The sequence below is a fragment of the Solanum stenotomum genome, chromosome 9 (assembly GCF_019186545.1).
Source record: "Solanum stenotomum isolate F172 chromosome 9, ASM1918654v1, whole genome shotgun sequence".
Lineage (NCBI taxonomy): Eukaryota > Viridiplantae > Streptophyta > Magnoliopsida > Solanales > Solanaceae > Solanum > Solanum stenotomum.
The window spans coordinates 16849339-16869892 of record NC_064290.1 but is presented as its reverse complement, the minus strand read 5'-3'; the positions used below and the strand labels follow the sequence as shown (position 1 = coordinate 16869892).

At 32.3% G+C, this 20554-nt stretch overlaps 2 protein-coding genes across 4 annotated transcripts; one reads left to right on the top strand and one right to left on the bottom strand.

The window, feature by feature from the left end:
- Positions 1-1524: 1524 nt before the first annotated feature.
- Positions 1525-4812, bottom strand: LOC125876817 (uncharacterized). 3 transcript variants are annotated; one of them, XM_049558076.1, is made up of 6 exons: positions 4690-4812; positions 4363-4524; positions 3315-3467; positions 3053-3228; positions 2796-2902; positions 1525-1851 (listed from the first exon to the last, which is right to left on the bottom strand). In XM_049558076.1, the coding sequence occupies exons 2-5, from the start codon at positions 4495-4497 to the stop codon at positions 2812-2814; spliced, it is 555 nt and encodes a 184-aa protein (XP_049414033.1). In that variant the 5' UTR covers positions 4498-4524; positions 4690-4812; the 3' UTR covers positions 1525-1851; positions 2796-2811. The 3 variants fall into 3 exon arrangements, with proteins under 3 accessions (XP_049414033.1, XP_049414032.1, XP_049414034.1); XM_049558075.1 differs by having other exon boundaries at positions 1525-1842; XM_049558077.1 differs by having other exon boundaries at positions 1525-1842; positions 3315-3419.
- A 10684-nt stretch (positions 4813-15496) lies between these two features.
- LOC125876804 (uncharacterized) lies at positions 15497-18914 on the top strand. Its single transcript, XM_049558063.1, has 2 exons — positions 15497-15973; positions 18097-18914. The coding sequence occupies exons 1-2, from the start codon at positions 15645-15647 to the stop codon at positions 18560-18562; spliced, it is 795 nt and encodes a 264-aa protein (XP_049414020.1). The 5' UTR covers positions 15497-15644; the 3' UTR covers positions 18563-18914.
- The last annotated feature ends 1640 nt before the right edge of the window (positions 18915-20554 follow it).

Below are 20554 nucleotides of genomic sequence, written 5' to 3'. Positions count from 1 at the left end.
TTTTCCTAAACTAAAAAGTAAAATTGAACATAAGTTGTAGTGTATTACTCTTTAATAAAATTGAACATGGTCAATACCATTAGTAACTATATCATTATGTTCATATTCAGTAAATATTTCATTACTCCTTTGTTATTCTCGTAAATAAAAAAATTATGTAGATATAAATTGGTGGGTTTTTTTAAAAATAAAATATAAACTTATGAGTCAATTTTTGTATTTGAAAAACATGAAATCATGATATGAAATTTCTAAATCAATCTTTTTGAAGAATTTGAGATTTCATTCAAAACATGAGAAATTCAAACGTTGATTTCATTTTTTCTCATGATTTCAAATCACGAGATGAAATCGCGTGTCCAAACATTAATTTTATCTCGTAATTCCATACCGCGAGATAAAATAACATGTCGAAACGCTTACTAAGCATCACCATGGTCTTGGAAGTTGGTGCTTATTTCTCATAGAATAAGAAATATATTGAAAATAGAGCGGATACATGGATAATTACCTTAAATTGCAACTAAATTTTATTTAGATACACGAACTATAAAAATATTAAATAAGAATCTTTTATCACGTGTTTAGGTTGTCAACTAAAATAATGAGTAATTCAAATTTCTAAATAAGTTTAGTAAAGTTTAAAAGTTGTTAATATATTATCACTTGCGTTTACCTCTCATTCTGAACCTATTTTATTTAAAATGGTAAGCCCATATGTTCGATTTCATGTTCCTTAAGAAACTAGGTAAGTTTACCATTATATCATTATTTAGTTTTCTCTCGAAGTCAAATTTTTAATAAATGAACATGAATTAATTTATTTTGATTAAGTAATTTGACAAATGAATATGAATTAATTACTTTATTTTCCTATGTTGGTCAAATACACACTTTCAAGGCTAATAACTCTCAAGAGTAAAATAAGAAGAATAGTGTCATTTATGCATTGATTTTGTGAAAAGACAAGTATTAAGTAACATATGTTTTTAGTAAGGACGACATGTAAATAGTACTACCTCCATCCACTTTTAATTGTCATAGTTTCCTTTTTTTTATAGTCAAACGATAATAACTTTGACTAACATTTTACGATGTATTTTTTCATCATATTGATATACAAAAAATTGGAATTTATAGTACTTTTCATATTGTTTTTTAATATCTAATTTTTTTTAAAAAAAATATCAAATTAATGTAATCTAATTTAACTTTGAAAATTAGTCAAATTGACTTTGAAAAATGCAAAATGACAATTAAAAGTGGTCAGAGTATTATTTTTTATCAAATTGCACCTACTTGGACTAGTTTACAAAATGACTTGCTATACAACCGTAATCATAAGTAGCAGATAATAAAATGTTTCAAATTTCAGATATCTTGACAGCCACAAGTACAAGTATCAGATTTTGATATTTTGGGTTCTAATATAGAACATATTTCTCCAAGATGGAGAGGACAAAAGAAGACCAACTTTCAGTTTCACACATTGTTAGATCCTTATCTCCAGTGGACTGCAGATAATTCATTCTAAGGTTTTTTGGGAAAATATATGATTCAAGTTAGCAAAATCTTTCATGGTCGAAAACGCCACCATTTCAATTGAGGCTTCTTCAAATATTTTTCTATGTAACCAAAATGAGCAATGAAAAACAGAATTTACAAATCCTGATTTTTGTACATCAAGCAACTGCGCAAAGGTGAAATTAAAGAACCTAGAAACTGTAATCTATACAACAGGATTTGGGATAAGTTGACGTTTTCATCGTTTCACAAGAGATATTCTACCCCCGAAAAGCACATTGCGATGTTGGCTGTACAAGCTCCCAACTCCTTTTCTTCCTGCATATTCTAGTTCAATACTTTCAGTGAGAAGCAGTATTATGCGAATCAAACTTGAATACATTGGAAAATAAGAAGAAGAAGAAGAAGAAAACTTGAATACTCAACAATTCATGTATAGATAAAGCACCCAATTGCTTCGCAGCACCATGGAAACGGTGCATGAGTACTACTGCTAGCAACTATGCTAGAGTAGTTACTAAAATAGGTCTAAAAAGATTAGGAAACAAACAACTTGGCTTGAACCATGTCTAAAAAGTGGCGGCTAGGCATCTCCTAATTTCCATCAGGGTCTTGCTAATCGTGAAAAATGAAGGTTCAGTATAAGTGATTAGGTGAGAAATTGGATTATCGATCGAGCTGAAACATATTGAACACCTTAAGGATCATCACTCTTTAAAGAAGTAGGTAATAATGATGTTACCAATTCTAACAAAAAAAATATAGGTAATAATGATTTTAGCATTGCAAATTTTGAACAAACAAAACATTCTAACAGTCAACCAAAGTTAATAAAACATTGATGTTTATTGAACTCCCTCCTTCAACCTCCCACCCTGACACAACAAAGCATAGAAATATGCAAAGATGTTTTAAGATGAAAAAGAACATAGATGCAGCATCTTATCCATGGAATGAAATTTTTAGTTAGCTACAACTTAGAAGAACTTTGGGTGAAACAACATGTTGTAGTTAATCAAAGGAAGTACTACCTAATACCAACTTAGTTGATAAAGTCCTACTAGTCTTTAAAACTTAATAACGATATCAGTTTTCTTAGGCCGACAGAGCTCTATAACTGATAAAAAGACAACCAAGCCTTTTATAGGCCAATCACTGACTCATACAAAGAAGAAAAAACCAATAAACAGATCACAATGTAACAGGAAAGAGGGGAGATTGGGGTGCCCTATACTCCAAGATAAATTAGGCAGCATAAACTGGTAACATACCAAGTGATCATTATGCTTATTGGCTAAAAATGGCCTCAACTCTATCCAGCGATGCTTGTAATCGTCCAGAGTTCATATTGAACAATGGTTCACCAGTACCCACTCCCCTGCAAATGGAAAATCCAAAACCCAGACCATCAATCTCTAGAGCGGCACACACCATCAAGTTTAAGTCACTTTTAATTTCAAAGCACCATGGGTACAAAGTTTAGTGATTTCTTACAAAGAAAAAGGCATATCAAGATGAAAAAGCTTACCCAGTAATTTCAGGAAGAACATAGTCTGCTCTCCACCCAAAACGAAAATCCACACCAGGACATAATCCAAGTGACGTCTTATTCCGGATCCTGGAGACACCATCTCCACCCAAACAAGTCGTAAGCTTCCATTTCCAACCAGTTGCTTGCAACCGAAAATTGTGTCCTATCCCTACCTGATAAAACTCGATGTTAGAACCAACAAAATTTGGACAGATAATGGCAAACAAATTAGTTGGAGGAAGAGAAAAGAAAGGCAAACCTGAAGATTCAGAAATTTTGTAACTGGGATCTTCTTTGATAGAAGGCGCACTTCATGATGCAATGGCTCACATATGAGCTTCCATCGACGTTCGGGAGCTAAAGGCTTCAAAACCAATTTTGCTAGATATTCATTGCTTGGATTGTTGTAAAACTGGTGAAGATGGTGTCCAAATGTTCAGATAACTAGTGGAAACTGAAAATGCTAATATTGACACTAGTTTTAATGCCGTGAGAACTATATCATCTATGGTGATTCCATAATTAACCACAGTACTGATGCAGAAAATTCACATGCAGAATTTACATTTCACAATTGTGATCGTTTTTAACATTCATCCCGAGGAATAGGGCACTGCTCTAATGGTAGAACCCTTCACCTTCAACTATGAGCCTAGGGGTTCATGTAACCAAGCAGAGCAGTGAGAGAAACCACTGCTGACCCCTAAAGTTTCAGAGGGATGATATCTATATATTTTTTTAACTATAGTGTCCCGGCCAGCTTGAGCGCGCCTCAACTAATTCTACGGGATACCTGACACCTCCACCACCAACAAGTACCAGGTAACTCTGTCCACCAAGGCTAGAACTAATAAGAAGAAATCACCTAATGTTTTTGTATCTACGGGGATTTGAATCTTAGACCTCCTGGTTCTCTTCATTGACCACTAGGCCACACCCTCGGATGCAAAGGGACGGTATCTATTGAAAAGAAAAGAACACATATACTATTTGCGTGTGATCTATACTCTACTGTCACCTCAGTGGTTTAAGATTAGTGGCTTTTTTTCATTCAAAATACTAAAGAAGAAGAATTCCCAATGCTGTATACAAACAATCAAGCCAGCTATCACAAAATTATATTCCTTAAAATGAGTAATTTGGACAATATCAACATTACAGGTATACTTCATTCAAGATCATGACGATCACATAAATCCGCTCAAGTGCGATTTTCAAAATGATTCCAAAATTTGATAATACACTAATCTTTTAGAACTAATTAACTAACAAAACTAAACATGAAAAAGTTAGTCAAGAAATTACACCTCCAAGTTAACGCCAACTCGAAAACCCTCAATTTCTTTTCTAAACTTGAGAAAAAGCTCTGAAGGTACCAAATTGACGTTGTAAAGGTCCTCCCATGACGTGGGTTCTTCTCTACTTGGGCCACCCTCCTCCATTTTTAGACCCAAAAAGATCAATTCAAACTGCAATAGGCCAAACATTGTTCAAAATCAAGAAATTACAAATTTGAATACTCAGTTTATGACTAAATTCATATATAATTGCGCAGATAACACAGTGTTTAGGAGAAAATGTATAAATGAGAAACGAAAGAGAAAAATGGTGCTTGAAATCAAGCAACTTCATACCTTGTAATTGTGAGGGATGAAGAAAATTGCTGAATAGTGTTCCAGAGACACTAGCAGCTTCCCTCCGTTAACAAAGACACTAATACTTAGCAGATTTCAATTAGGGGCACATTACACCAAAACAATCAAAAAGGGAACATATTACTAAAAAGGGTGCTTTTCCTAAAGATAAAAAATACTTTGCATATACTCCTTTATAAATAAAAGTGATTGACATATTTTTATTATAGAAAAAACTCAAATATGCTATTGAGAAAAGGCTTATTTATATTATTTATTAAAAGTTTGGTTTATTATGCTTATTCATGTCATTATTGTTAACTGGAAATAATTTTGATTTTGCAAAATCATTTACACGAGATCAATTATGATTAGGGCATGTCATTAATTAAATTATTTTTTAAAAGAGAAAAAAATCCAAATATGTCATTAAACTTTGAGAAAAGACTCATCTATGTCATATGTTAGAAGTTTGACTTAAATGACATAAATGAACCAAACTTTTAACCGACTACATAAATGAATATTTTCTCCAAATTTAATGGTATATTTGAGCATTTTCCTTTTTTATTAGTACAAAACTGGCTTTTATATATATATGTTCTTTTCATCTAATGACAATGAAAACATTAATACTAAATTTATTTTTAATTTTTTTATCCTAAATTAATTCAGGTAGGATATATATGATCCCTCTATATATGTTCAACGTATATTTGATCATTCTCACATGTGATCGTTTTTCTTTTCTTTGATTCAATCCCTAATATGAGTTTAAATAACTCTCTTATAGATCTATTTATTTATCATTATTTGAGTTGTTTTACTCTTATTTATTTTTATTCTTTCATTTTTTTTTCATGTAAAAATATGCGAAATAAAAAAAAAAATAAATTAAAACCTAACTTTTTAAGCCTATATTGTAATTGAATTTTTGTATCAATAAAATAAATAATTGAAATATCTATGATAAATTTTATAAAAAAAATCAGAGAAAAGAATACATTTGACCATTAAAATAATAAATTTAATAATTTTTTTTTATAAATAAAATAAATATTTTCATGGGTATATATATATACTAAAGGGTATAGGCCCGTGCCAACATAGAAAATTCGTTTTGTATAAATAATAATAAACTGTCTGTAAAAATTATTCATTCAATTATAAATCACAATTTCAAGGGGAAAAAAGAGGACACAAAGTTATTAGGAATATTCTCTGCTTTTGAAATCTATTATATATAAACTTCTAGACTATTCAATATGTCAGTGAGTATCAACTCTTCAGATCTTTGTACATGTGAACTTTTTAGTGCAGACATTACTACTTGTTCTTGCAAATTATCGTAAAGTGCACATATCGAAGATTAGAAAGATTAGTACACCATTCATTGCCTAAAATGCAGATAATGCTACACATATAAATCTATTAGTTGTTTGGTCCAGTGAATCTATGTAATAGATGGAGAGAGAGAGAGAATATAGTATGCTATTAGATCTATACCTTACTAATAAATGATTTTAGTGCGTTATTTCTACCTGGACATACTCGAGTAAAGACTCGTTCTGGAATCACTCTTACATCTCGAAAGATGTTTGATAATCTACAAAGAGAAAAAATGACAATGCAAATAAAAGAACAAATTAATCAGTCCTAAAGGTTAACTTAAAATTGTTGATGAATCCAACCATTCTAGCCTTGTTTTCACAAAAGCAATATCAAAACTATTTTCAACTTTTTTCACATCTGAAATGAACTTGAAGCCTACTAACTTCAAAGCTAAAGAGAAGATACCATCTCACCCAAAAGTTCAATAACTTCAGGGACCAACATCAGAATTCCATGCCTAACATGAACATTACAGATAGCAATCTGCAATCTGCAAAATGCAGCAGCAATCTATATGAATATGAAAAAAAGTTTTGCGACGAATACTATTCTTATCAATTCTCATCTTATACATAAGACTTTGAAAGACAACATGGTAATTGCTAATTGGTACTCCTTAAATATACCTTCAGTCCAGAATGAGCCAGATCATTGAGATCTTTTATAGGCATGTACTCCATCCCAAACACTCAGACACCTCTTTATTCCAGCAGCTGCTTTCTGATACCTATCTCAAAGAGGACAACTGATATTGACAATCTCATCTACCTTGAGGGAGAAGGGGATGAAGCACTCGAATAGTCAGTCACATTAAAGGTATAGGTTGACCAAATTTAAGGAAGTTTATGTTTACCAAAAAATTGAGTTACAATTCTATGCATGAAGTAAGTAAATCATAGTATTTCTAATTACTGGTCCTTATCCTTGTCAAGTCATGTAGTCATCTTTCAAGTTTGAAATGTAACAGTCGAGAATCTTTTTATTCGTTGTCGTGATCAACAAAAAGAGAAGGTACTACTATCAGTACTATCAAGAACAAAGGATCACGAAAAGCCATATGAGGTTCCCTTTTTATGGTTGAATAAGAAACTCAAAAGCTATCTTGTCAAATATGCACCATCGAGTGCTATAAATTTCAAATTTGAGAAGGAATTGATACAAAATAGTAATGAGTACACATATATGCAAAATGAATTAAAGGAAGAGTGCCAAAAGCTCACAAGATTTTTGGTGAGCTTCAAATTTCCAAACCAAAAACACATAATATACATATCAGTCAACTTACTTTTGGTTCTTATTCAATTAAGAAGGATCTGGTCTAGTTAACTGGTTGTTGTCCAGTTCCAAGTAGGTGAAACTTTGAAGTTTTCCAAAGGAAGCAGATGGAAATGACCCATTCAAAGCATTTTGCCCAAATAAAAATGAAAGGAATAGAAGATGCTTTGGAATATCAACTACTTACCAATCTTTAAAAGCTAACTACCATTTTGCCCAAATAAAAATGTTTTTGGATAGTTGGGTTTATTCATATTTGATTCTTTTATAACAGTAAATATCAAACCTCACCAGACAGAAAGAATAGCAAATTCGAGTATGTTATAAATCAGGGAAACATACTTGTGTGAAGGAAGAGTGAATTCCAGCCCAATCCCAAAGTTACGTCCAGATGTACCATCTCTCTAGCCAGATATACCATAGCCACCTTTCATTCCTGGTGATCTCCAATCACCTCTACCACGTCCAGTAACAGGGCCTACATTGATGATGGGGGAATTCCAGGCTATGAGTTGCAGTAGGCCCCAAATACTACATGATACAAGAAAAATAGAGAATAAATTTATGTCAGTCGTCAAAATAATGTAACAGGGACAACTATCAGGACAAAATAGCAAAACGAAAAAGAATCCAGAACAGAAATATATAGAAAATCTTTTTTAAAACTGTTAAAGTGAAACTTATATAGTAAATCTTCCAATCATCTGACAAGAAACAAAGAATAAAATTGAAACCATTCCCACAATGAGCTAATGAAATGAATTGTGACAAAAAGCAAAGAAAATCATCGAGTATAAACAAGGAGACCAATATTCTCAACAGTGAAGAGATCACCATTGGGTAACATCATCACATATTCTCCAAACAAACTATAATCATACAACAGTCACCAGAGAGAAAGATGAGAATGATTTTCTCCTTGTAATGTGTTCAATTCTTGAAAAAGGACCTATAATGATAGATATTCCATATACATTATCTATTTCATTAACAATGGATAATCAAAAGATCAATGTGTATTAGGTTCGCAGAGTCAGGTTTCTCGTTTACCCTTTCAAGTATAACTTGTATTGATGCAAGAATTGATATATATAACGTATGGGCTAGAGATGGCACACACTTACATCATTCAATCTCACCAAGTTTGGCATGATGAAAAAACTTTGCAACAATTGGGATATAGATGTGTTTTTAAGTTCGTTCCTTTGAGCTCATTGTCTGCTCGCCTTGTTTACATATCATAAATTAAAATGAAAGTTTTCAACGCTAAATGCATATATTCTGAGAAATACATGGCAAATGGATATGAATTACTCAAAGTATCAATTTGGCAGAAACACTTTTACACTCCAAAATCTATGTACTGTGGAAAAGAAATCAAGAAGCTAAAAAATTTAAAATTTCTGCCTAAAGCGTTGCAATTAGTTGGCGTTAACTCTATTCCAAAAGACACAAATATGACAAAGAGCAACAAAAGATAGCAGTGGCGTAAATATTGCAACAACTAATCAGAGAATCGATAAAGAGTATACAACCGAACACTACTTCTACTATCACCAGGTAAAGGAAAGATGTGAAATTTTAAAGACAGCAACACTTCAAATCCAACAACCCACTCTTACACTCGACTTAGCCAACTGGGACTTGACAGAAGGCCAAATATCATAAGAAAGCTAAATTCAAAAGAAAAATCTAAACTAACTATTTGAAACAAAGAGCAAGAGTGAGATATAACTTAAAAGGAATAATTTATACATAACATATAATCACAATGATGCTGACAGTAGAAAAATTAGTATTGAGATGTTATTTAAGAAATTCTGGCTGAGTATAGAATATTTGGACTAAGACAGAAGTGACCAAAGTATAATAAAATTTTGTATATTTAAGCTCCTTGAAGACGATCCAAAATATTAAGTACCGAGTGGAACTTCCTAACTGATTTGCACACTTGCCCATGAGAATTCAAATATAGACAACACAAAGTACAACTACTTTGATGAAGAAGTCAAAAACTAAAAAATAGAAAAATACTACTTGGTGGCAATAGACATTCTGAGCATAGCATTTGAGAATAGAAATGTATCAGCATTTTAATTTCATTTCATTCGTCAAAACTGATATATAGCTGAATGAAGTTCACATTTGGATCCGACAGAAGCGACCAAATATTCACCTAGAACAACACAATCAAGAGACTTATTTAGAGTAACCCCACCAACACGGAAAGTAGGACTACTTTCCTTTTCAAGCATTTACAACAAACTTCTATGTCAATAACCGTCATCAGCTGCTAGTTGTAGAAAGAGAGTAAAGAGAGAAAATGAGAAAAAGAAACTCTGATGTATCATTATGAAGTAAAACTTTCATACCATCAATTCGAAGCTAATATATGTTATAAAATTGTGCATCTTAACAATATTTCTCCAATAAAGTTGAACACACCCAATACCGCAACTGATATTCACGTCTAGTATGCATAAATTGACCCATATAAGGCAAAATTGATTTCACATTCTAGAATAGACTCAGTAAAACAAAGCAGGAATTCTTCATACAATCAACTGATATTTGAACTGAAGATAACGAAGCAAATCAAAGGTATGACAGTGAAAAAAAAGAGACAAGAAACAGAAACACAGAAAATAAGGTGGAATAACTTACCAGTTTAAATTTTGAGAAGATCTGAGTTGCATGAGACATATGCAAATTTAGAGGTGAAAGAAGTGGTTAAAATGAGTGTTTTGAGAATATGATATATGTAATTTGTGATGTACAATACATACAACTACAAATCACTTTGTTTGATGTTCCTTTTTTGATAGCCCTTTTTTTACTCTTTCTTTGTCAAGTAGGATCAATGTTGGAATTGTGCTCCATAGTGTCAATGTTTGTGTTGCATCTGTGAAACAGATTCTATTGGATCCAAAATTAGTGAAATAAGTTGAGAATAGAAGATTGAATTGTATTTACAAAAGTGAAGCAACATAATCGGCTATTATATAGTACTAACCTGCGTGTCAGTTCTCTTTCTTCTTATGCAATAGAAATGACTTGTCGGTGCACAAGATTCACGATAAAAGCGATGGATGACCCTGCGAAGTTGGTCGACATATTGCCTGAAAGCACATTTTTTGTTTGTTTTTGCCCTATTATGACAACATAAAAATTGTTAGATATGTTTTTATGGCACGCTAAAGCTAGAGATATAGAGTAAGAAGTTAGTACCAACTGATCAGCTGTAATGCCTGCGGATAAGTAGGATTTATGCGTATTGTGGAGTTGAATCTAGTTTCTAAGGATAAACTTGTACATACGAAATGATCGTGTAATAGTGTATAGTGTAAAATGGTGAGATTTCAGTAAAACAATGTAATGCACGCATACCTTGATAACCAGAGACTCCAATGTTCCTTCCAAGGATTACAAGGAGATCTTTACCATTTTCCATTAGGGCTTTCAATTCGGTTCCTTCAATTTCTCCTAAGTCATCCCATAAAGTGAGCAGAAATTGGTTTTGCCTGAAAGCAGGAGCAATACATTAACACCATTTTTTCCCGAATCTATCATAAGATTGTGTCAAAATTTGGAAACATAAATAGCAATGTATAACACGGAAGGAAGGTTCTACTTACTGACCATCAGCAATAGTAACCTCGCGACACCTATTTTGAGTGCGGCCAATATATTTTGAAGGGCCACAACGGAGAACAACTCCTATTATATCTGGTACAAATAAGGAGATATGAGGTCGTTACATGTGGGGACATAAATTTTAGCTAACTAATGGTTGGTAGGAGAGATATACCAATTTCTGCATTGGGACCTGGAGTCATATGAGCAATACTGGCAAAAGTTGTGGTATGTAGCTTGGTCGGTGGCAACAGTGGTTTCTCAAGTTTGTTATCTAGTTCGACATGTTCAATTAAAGCTTCTTTATTAAGCACCCAATAAAATTAATGTATTACTCTTCCATACGAAGGTAGTGAAACTTTCACTCTGGCAGTAGAGATTAGATATGTATCCAAAAGTATAAGCTTCTCTGCATAATAGTCAATATCATCACCATATACAACTGCCTTGAGGATGAGCCGCAACAACAATGAGCGAGAGTACCTGTTCGTCTTCAAAAATCAGATTTTGGAATCGAGTTTTTTTCTCCAAACTTAGTCGGTCTTTACTCATGTCCACAATTTGGACTTTGCAAGTCCAATAGAGAGTGTTAGTAGTTATTCCGTCAATATTCAATATTGGTGCCATATGTATTTATCTTCACAATGAGAGCCACAACAGTTAGAGTTCTTTTGAAATCATAGACTCTCCGTAATGGTAAGGCACAGATGCAAGGGTAAATGCTATAAATTTTTGAACTCTAGAATCTATGAGTGAACCGTTATAGAAGGGAAGAAAGTTCATTACAACATACCATCACACACCTTTCGTACAATACAGAGCAGACACACTAACAATACTTACATGCAATAGAATCTAACAAATAAAAAAAATGAAAGCAAGAGCAAAAGACCAAAAAATATATTTAGTACCGCAAGTCTTCAAAGAAGTTGAAATATCAAAGAAGAAACAACAAAGCTGAAACATCAAAGAAGAAACAACAAAGAAGTGTGCATAAGCTAAACAAACAGAACAAAGTTCAGTAAAACATACCATCAAACACCTTTTGTACAGTATTACATGCAATAGAAACTAACAAATCAAAAAATGAAAGCAAGAGCACAAGATCGAAAAATATAGTTAGTACCGCAATTCTTCAAAGAAGTTGAAATATCAAAGAAGAAACAACAAAGTTGGAACATCAAAGAAGAAACAACAAAGAAGTGTGCATGAGCAGAACAAACAAAATAGAAGATTCACAAAAGTACATTAAACAAAGAATTGTGCATGAGCAGAACAAATAAAAGAGAAGATTCACAGAAGTAAAAGGACCTAAAAGTTGTTTCGATCAATTTGAATTCCACGAATTTAAAGCTTCAAGGAGTGGAGCTGCAGAAGTTAACTGAGAGAAGGACTGATGGTTCAATTTTTTTTAGCATATATGTAAATAGAGGTAATAGTTACAACGTAGACACAAATATAAAGCCTTCCACGTGCTCAACAACCAATAAAACATGGCCAGAAAGAGTCCTACATTAGCTCAATTATAGTTTTTTTTTATATAAAGGTACAAACATGTAATGCTAAAGATACAAATACCTAATGCCATGACAGTTGTAAAAAGGTACAAACACCTATGACAAGAACTTAATGCTATGTTAGTCCTAACCCTTGTTAGCTAATATAAAAGGGTAATATGAACCATTTTGTAATGAAATGTATATCAGCTCTAAATCACAAAGTTAAAAAGTATATCAAACCTTTTTCCCTTTTAAAAATTACTTTGGGCCACTAAGCTTGATTTTTTTCAATCCCCCCCACCCCCCAACCCCCACCCCAATTTTTTTTTTTAATTAAATAACATATTTAAGAGTATTATTACTAATCTTTCTAGTTTTCAATACATAGTAAAAATTTATCAAAACCTAAAAAATAATAAATCAATTAAAAGAAACAGAAAACATAATTGATAAATTTTTAATCTCATTAATATCTCAATTTTGTTTTCCTTGAAAAAAGAGTTTTAAAACCAATAGGATATAATCCTCTAATTTTCTCCTAATTAGTTGATATTCATTCCATAAATTTCTCCTATATTTTTGTCTCATCATATTCTCTCCTTTTAAAATTCATAAATACTATTATAAGTACCCTTATTTTCTCTCTTAGTTTTTCAAACTCCATTACTTAATTGAATTCACTCCATTACCTAAATCATTTTGTATATCATATTTAAATACAATTCATACACAAATATATGTTTGTATATAATGTGGTATAAAAAATTATGTAAATCAATTTATATATCATATCAAAACATACATATATATATATATATATTAAAAAATTTAAGTGAATTAGTTTGTATATCATATTATATACCAATTTCATAAACTAATACTTTTGAGAATCAGTAGCATAACATCTTCCTAAAAAAGTTTCATAAATCTCGAAATCCTTTCCCTCCTTTTTATGAGAAACTGACTAAAACAATGTATTCATATATCTACCAAAATTTAAATAACAATGCATCTCAAAATAAACACAATATATCTGAGATAAATAAAAGTTGAAAGAATAATCATAAAAGCTAATATCCATTCCTGTATCTACATACACATAACTAACAATGCATCAAAATTAAAACACGATGTATACATGTAGATCAAATACATACGAAAATAGTTAAATACATTGTAATATCATAACAAATACATGTGATGATATTAAGAAACATGACAGAAGCCCAGATACCTATGACAGGACTTGGATACATGACAAAACAAATTGTGTCAAGTACATGCGTAAATCTCCAATATATTTATTAGATACATACACACTTAATCAGGTATATTGATAAAAACTATATACATATAATCGTATCTTAATAATGTGTCAGATAATCAATAATGTGTCAGATACGTACGTGAATTCCCACTTATTGAAACTTTCTGACTACGTTCGTGGCTAATCAGGACATTCTCACTGTAGCGGTGTTTGCTTCACCTTTTGATTTATTGATGTTGCTCACTATACCTAGGTCAGATTACGACTTGTCTAAAAAAGCAAATATAGTGTTTTCTCCGCTCTCAATTCAAATTGTTCTCAGCCTTATTGTTGCTGGCTCTAGTGGTCCTACATTTGATCAGTTGTTGGGTTTTCTAAAATTCATTTTAAATTAAGTTAAGAGGATTCTTATATTTTAAGTAATAGTTTGGTAGTTTATATGTTGTTCACTTCGGTATTTAATGTCCCAGCTTGGGAGTAAGAGTTATCTTATCTAGGTGTTAGAGTAGGTGATCGTACAACTCGATCGGTGGGTTGGATCATGACATCATTAAGTAAATTTTTTTTAATATATTCTCCGACCGTTAATTCAATAACCCAATATCAATAAGTTAGGAAAATAATTTTAAAAATGATGTATTTAAGAGTAAATATTACTAGTCCTAACATGCGTTTTTTAGATTTCAATACATAACATTAAATTTCTAACAATACTAACAAATAAAAAATTAATTAAAAACAAAAAATGAAAAATTAATTAAAATAATTCTTAATCAATTAATTAACGATATCCTTTCCTTAAATATAGTGCTTTAAATTGACATGATATATCTATCCCTTGATTTTCTCCCAAATAATTGGTCACCATTTTAGTTGTTATCAATTTCCTAATTAACAATACCCATCTCCTATTTTGATTCTTCCTTGATCCTTTTTTTTTAGGATTTTTTTTACTACTTTGAAAATTAATATCATTTTTTTAATTTGAAATTCATATTTTAAAAGAAAAAAAATAGTATTCTAATTTCTTAAATCTGTTTTGTTTTTAGAATATGTTTTTTTTGTAACATATAATTTTAGACAATTTTTTAAATAGAAATCTACATAAAGTTGACAATGAATTTCTGTTTGAAAAGATTTCATAATTTACCAGTAGCATCTTATATATATAAAAAATTCATAAATCAAAAGTTTTTTTTATATTTAAAAATTATTTTTAATTTTTTCTAAATATTCTTATTTTTTAACTTTGCATAATTTACATTTAGCATATATATATAATTATTTTTGTTGTAAACTATAATTATTTTCTAATACATTATCAAAATATTGAATATATTCAATAAAAGATAACAAAATTATTATTTTATAAAGAAATATGTGTGGCGATCAAATAATGAATAAATAAAAATGGATAGATAGTTAATCCTGAGTCTTGACCAACTATTCAATTCGAAGTATCACAATATAAAAAAAATGAAATATTCCAAATTTTGTTTTTTCTTATATTTTAATTTTAAATTCCAACTTGGAAATTGTAGTGGATGGCTAACGTCTTTCCTATCCCATATTCAACATCTCAAAAAATGAACGGTTCAGATAAAATCAAAATCATTGAGCATTCGGTTTCATTTAAAACCGGATGCACCATAACAAATCACGAATTTTAGAGAATAAATAAATAAAAAAGATAATATAACTCTGTCTGGATAAAGATAAGGTTTTCATCTACCTTTGGTATATTCCCTTTCTCTCTCTAGACTCTTTCTTCCTCATTGTATCTACACTCTCTTTCTCTCTATTCTTTCTGGTTTATTATATACACATAGGCTCTCTAGGTTTCTTCATATGTATCTGCTTTTTTCTCAGCACAAGTGAAAGCGAAAGCTATGTCGATTGCGTTTGAGAGGAACAGTACACCTGATCATCAGATCGAACAGCCAGGATTTGTGCACGGAATGACTTTTGTTCCGATCTATAACTCGCCGGATCTAGGCGTCGGGGAACGTATGGTTCAGGCGAAGCAGGAAGATGAGGATGATCGGACTTCTTCTTCGTCTTCTTCTTCTATTGGTAGGAATAGTGATGACTCACCGCCGGCGGGAGGGTCTTCATCGGATGGAGGCCGTGGGGATGGTGATGGAGAGGAGGTTCAGAGTCCGTTTAAACCTGGTGCTTTTGATAATTTGGAGTCTTTGGAGGAGGTTTTGCCGATTAAGTATGTGGTTTTACCTTTGTTTTGTTTAATTTCTCTGTTGGTTTTAGTTTAATTTAGTCGTGTATTTTAGATGATGAATTAAGTTTCTTAGTATTCCAGATTAGGTTCTGATTTTGTGTGTTTAATGTTGTGTGGATTTTGTCAATTGATTTGTAGCAGCAACAATTAACTCTGCCATATCTTGGTAATATTTATGACTTGCTAGGGAAATGGACCATAATTTTATGGAGTCATTTGCTTAAGTTAAGGAAGTTAGCTTATTATAAACCGCACCTGGCAAGTCCCATTCAACGAGCTTGACCCAAAAAGTCAACCCAAGGGGTTTCAAAATTGAGACCTCCATTGTGGAAGTGCCAAGCTCAAACCAAAGGGTTAAAACAATCCATGCATTATAATTGTTTTGGATCACAAACCAAAACAATCCAATAGAACTTTGTAGATAACTAGTAATGCTGTGTATGTATCTCTATGTGGCTTTTTGCATGCTTGTGATGGTTCTGTATAAAGAACTAAGGAGTGGTTACATGTTTCCTTGGGTTGTCTTTGTCTTGAGGAGTGAGCTATTTAACTAAGCTTCATTTTTCATTTTGAGGTAATGGATGTGCTACCTTGGGGTGGGACTTGTTCATCTGTGTTTGTTTGTTTAATTTGAGCAGTAAAAGAAAAGTCTGAAATTTTACGTAGGTAATTATATTTTAAGTAGCACGGTGCAGACTTGTACCTGAAAAGTAGTTTGGAACTAATTCTAGAGAGTCGCCTGACCTATATTTGCAATCTTATTGGAGAACTTGTTTTGGATGTGATTGATATTTCATACTATCTTGTTTCTGAATATTGATTACCAAGAATTTGTACAAAAAGTGTATACGGTTGATAAAAAAAACCATTATCAACATACCCAAGGGTGTTGCCTAGTATCATTGAAGTGGATTGATCCCTATGAGGTTTCAGGTTCAATTAATTACCTAGAGAGAAACACTAGGTGATTTGTTCTCATCTATTCTAGCCTTGGTGGATAGAGTGGCGTGATACCTGATGTTGGTGGGAGGTGACAAGTATTCCATGGAATAAGTCGAGGTGCGTGCAAGTTGGTCCAGACACTAAGGTTATAAGAAAAGATCCATTATCAACAGAAATTGATGAGTTCTTAACTTTAATCAATAAATTTGGTATTGAACCAAAATTGAGTTCAAATTTTAAAAACCTCACGAATAATCTCATTACTTTCTTGAGTGAGATCATGTCCTTCATTACAAGCTTTTACACATGCTTCTAGAGCTACTTGATTAGCTACGACACCTGTCCCATTACCCCAAGGATGTCTTAAACTTTCCCCACTGAATTTGTCCAAAATTCTTGTAGTACCTTTGACAGTGGGGGCTAGTACGTGGTCCATGGCTCCTTTGTGAGATTTAAACAGGCGGACAAGATGAGGTGTCAGTATCTTTTTTTTCCTTCCATTGGTTTCTCAAGGCTTATGAGTGAAATGTTCGGACTTTTAGTTTGTCAGGAAATTATGGTTCCATCATGGGTGCACCGTGCATATCTCTTCATAGTTTGGAATCAAATATTTTGTTCGGATAGAGGTTGGGGGACCACTACACCAGGAAGCGGCCTGATATTCTTCTGAGATGCTTCTGGAAGCTTGGAGCATCACTTCAGCATATTCAATTCTGACCATTTTATTATTATTTATTTTTCAAAAAAGGACCACCAATGTGGTATCTTGAAAGCTCAACCCACATGGATGTATTAGCCATGAAAAGAGAGCAGTTGAATATTTTGAGTTTATAAGTCACCCACCATTGGGTGTGTTTAGCATTTCAAAAAAAGAAGAAGAAAGATAAGCAGTAAATAAGTGGATATTAGTTTACCTATTATTATTGAAGTTGAGAAGTATCCTTTTTTTGGTCTGAATGGAAGTCTTAGATAGTTAAAGAATGCAGAACTTTGTTTAGTTTTAATCAAGTCACTAAGAACGTGGATCTTTTTGGAGAATGAATTGAGCTGTGCAGGAGTCAAAGTAGACAGATTTATAGCTTCTTAGAGATATTTAATGAGCAGTCAGTCTGTTAGTCTTATTCTTCTCAATGTTCTAATTGTGCTTGGCTGCCATGTTTCAGGAGGGGCATTTCAAGTTTCTATGCTGGTAAATCGAAATCTTATACTAGTCTAGCAGATGCAGTATCATGTTCCTCGCTTAAAGATATGGTCAAGCCGGAGAATGCATACACTAGAAAACGCAAGAACCTGCTTGCTCATAGCAATTTCTTTGACAAGAATCGTAATCACTTCCCAAGAAATAATAGCGGTGGGTTATACAAGAGACCAATAAACTCTAGAAGCTCATTAGCTCTTGGTGCAATTTCCAGCTGCTCTGAGAGCAATAATAGTTCGGAGTCCTTGAACTCAAATGCATCGTCACCTCGTTGCTCTCTTCCCCCTCTGCCTCCACAGTCAAGAAGATATAGCATTGAGCCCTCATCATCACCTCCTGAACAGAAGCTTAGTCCATGGAGGTCTTTCTCCTTATCAGATCTGCAAGGGGCTGCTGCTGGAACTCCCAGCCTAATGGGCATAAAGGAATAGAAAAGATATGTTGACGATTACGTAATTTTGTGTCGCCCTATGAACCTAACTTCAGATAGGTTTCAATGGAGGTTGGCTTATTTTAGAAGTTACAGGGTTCAGTTTCTCGCCCCGCCTCTGTATTTATCCCCCATGGTCTTTGGCATCTGTAGAATGTAATTGCTTCTGCTTACTTCTTAACCTTCGGGTTTCCTCTGTATATTTCAATTGTGGTGTATGCCTAATTTAGAGATTTTATTTCAGTTTTTGTTTTATCCTTATAATTATATATGTACTTATTATGTTTTAGGTGTATTCCTCAATTTACACTTATAACTTTTTGTGATGTGCATTTGTATTATGATGAGACCCAGGGTGTGTTTGGTAGGAAGGAAAAAATGTCTTCCAATTTTCTCATGTTTGGTTGGGTTAAATGTTTTGGAAAATGTTTTTAAAATCAACTCATTTTCCTCAAATTTAAGGAAAATGACTTCCCTTCAAAACTTAAGGAAAACATTTTCCAAACCTCTCTTCCAACTTCAAATTACAATTACTTTTTTGTTGAAAAAATCAATTTATTTTGTCCCTCCCCTCAAGCACCGTGCCCCCCCCCCTCCAAAAAATAAAATAAAATAAAATTTTAAAACTTATTTTTAAATTCAAATTTTTTACCCCACCTCTACCCCACCCCCTCCCAAAAAAATATTAAAAATTGTTTTTAAAAGATATTTCTAATTTCAATTTTTTTTTTTTACCCCCCACCCACTACCCTCGCCCCCCATCTGCCCCCCTATCAGCTCCCAACCCCCTTCAAACAAAAAAAAAAAATTTGTTTTTAAAAAATATTTTCAACTTCAAATTTTTATTTTTTCATCCCGATTATCGATCACCCACTCCCTCTGCTCGGCCACCACCCCCTCCCCCCCAAAAAAAATTGAGTTTGTTTTTAAAAAATATTTTCAACTTCAAAATTTCATTTTTTCACCCCTACCCTCGACCCCCCACCCACCCACCCCTACCAGCCCCTCCCACCACCCCCAAAAAATAATTTTTAAGTTTGTTTTTCAAAAATATTTTCAATTTCAAAATTTAATTTTTTTCAACCCTATCAGCTCCCCCCCNTAAAAAAATACTTTCAACTTCAAAAATTTATTTTTTCACCCCAACCCTCGACCCCCCCACCCACCCACCCCCCTATCAGGCCCCACCCCCAAAAAAAATTTAAGTTTGTTTTTAAAAAATATTTTCAATTTCAAAAATTATTTTCTACTCTAGTTAAAATAAAAAATATTTCTCAAAAATATTTTTCATTCATAAATCAAACACTAAAAATCTTTTCCGAAAAATATTTTCTACTCACCAACGAAATATGAGAAAATAAGTCAAAAATCAACTTGTTTTCCAGGAAAACATTTTATAGGAAAACATTTTCCATGGAAAACATTTTTCTAACAATTTTTTTTTTAATTGGAAGTTGGAAGAGAGTTTTGGAAAATGTTTTCCTTAAGTTTTGAAGGGAAGTCATTTTCCTTAAATTTGAGGAAAATGAGTTGATTTGGAAAACGTTTTCCAAAACATTTAACCCAACCAAACATGAGAAAATTGGAAATCCTTCATACCAAACACACCCTAAGTAACAACTAAAAAACCAACTGAGCCATCCGGAAGGATGACATTGTTGTTTATGTTTCAAGTTTTAACAATAAAAAACTTATCGGATATAACATTTGTTAAACGATAAAAAAACAGAAAAGAAAATAACAAATATATTAATGATAATAAATAATTGAATTGAAATAACTCCTAACGAATTAATTAGCATTATTCTTTTCCTTAAATGTAGTGTTTGATAACCGGTTGGATATATTAATCCCTGATTTTCTCCTTATTAGTTGGTCACTATTTTAGTTGTTATCAATCTCCGTAATGTTATTAATCTCCTATTTTGATTATTTCTTCCAGCTTTTTTATTAGTTGCCAATGTTTTTTTTTTTTTTTAAATTTTACTGTAGA

Coding starts and splice junctions, on each gene's coding strand:
- LOC125876817 (XM_049558076.1), bottom strand. CDS start 4,497: ATGGAGGAGGGTGGCCCAAGTAGAGAAGAACCCACGTCATGGGAGGAC. Junction 3,468..4,362: donor GAGTTGGCGTTAACTTGGAG/GTGTAATTTCTT, acceptor CATCTTCACCAG/TTTTACAACAATCCAAGCAA. Junction 2,903..3,052: donor GTTCTTCCTGAAATTACTGG/GTAAGCTTTTTC, acceptor TTCCATTTGCAG/GGGAGTGGGTACTGGTGAAC.
- LOC125876804 (XM_049558063.1), top strand. CDS start 15,645: ATGTCGATTGCGTTTGAGAGGAACAGTACACCTGATCATCAGATCGAA. Junction 15,974..18,096: donor GAGGAGGTTTTGCCGATTAA/GTATGTGGTTTT, acceptor GCCATGTTTCAG/GAGGGGCATTTCAAGTTTCT.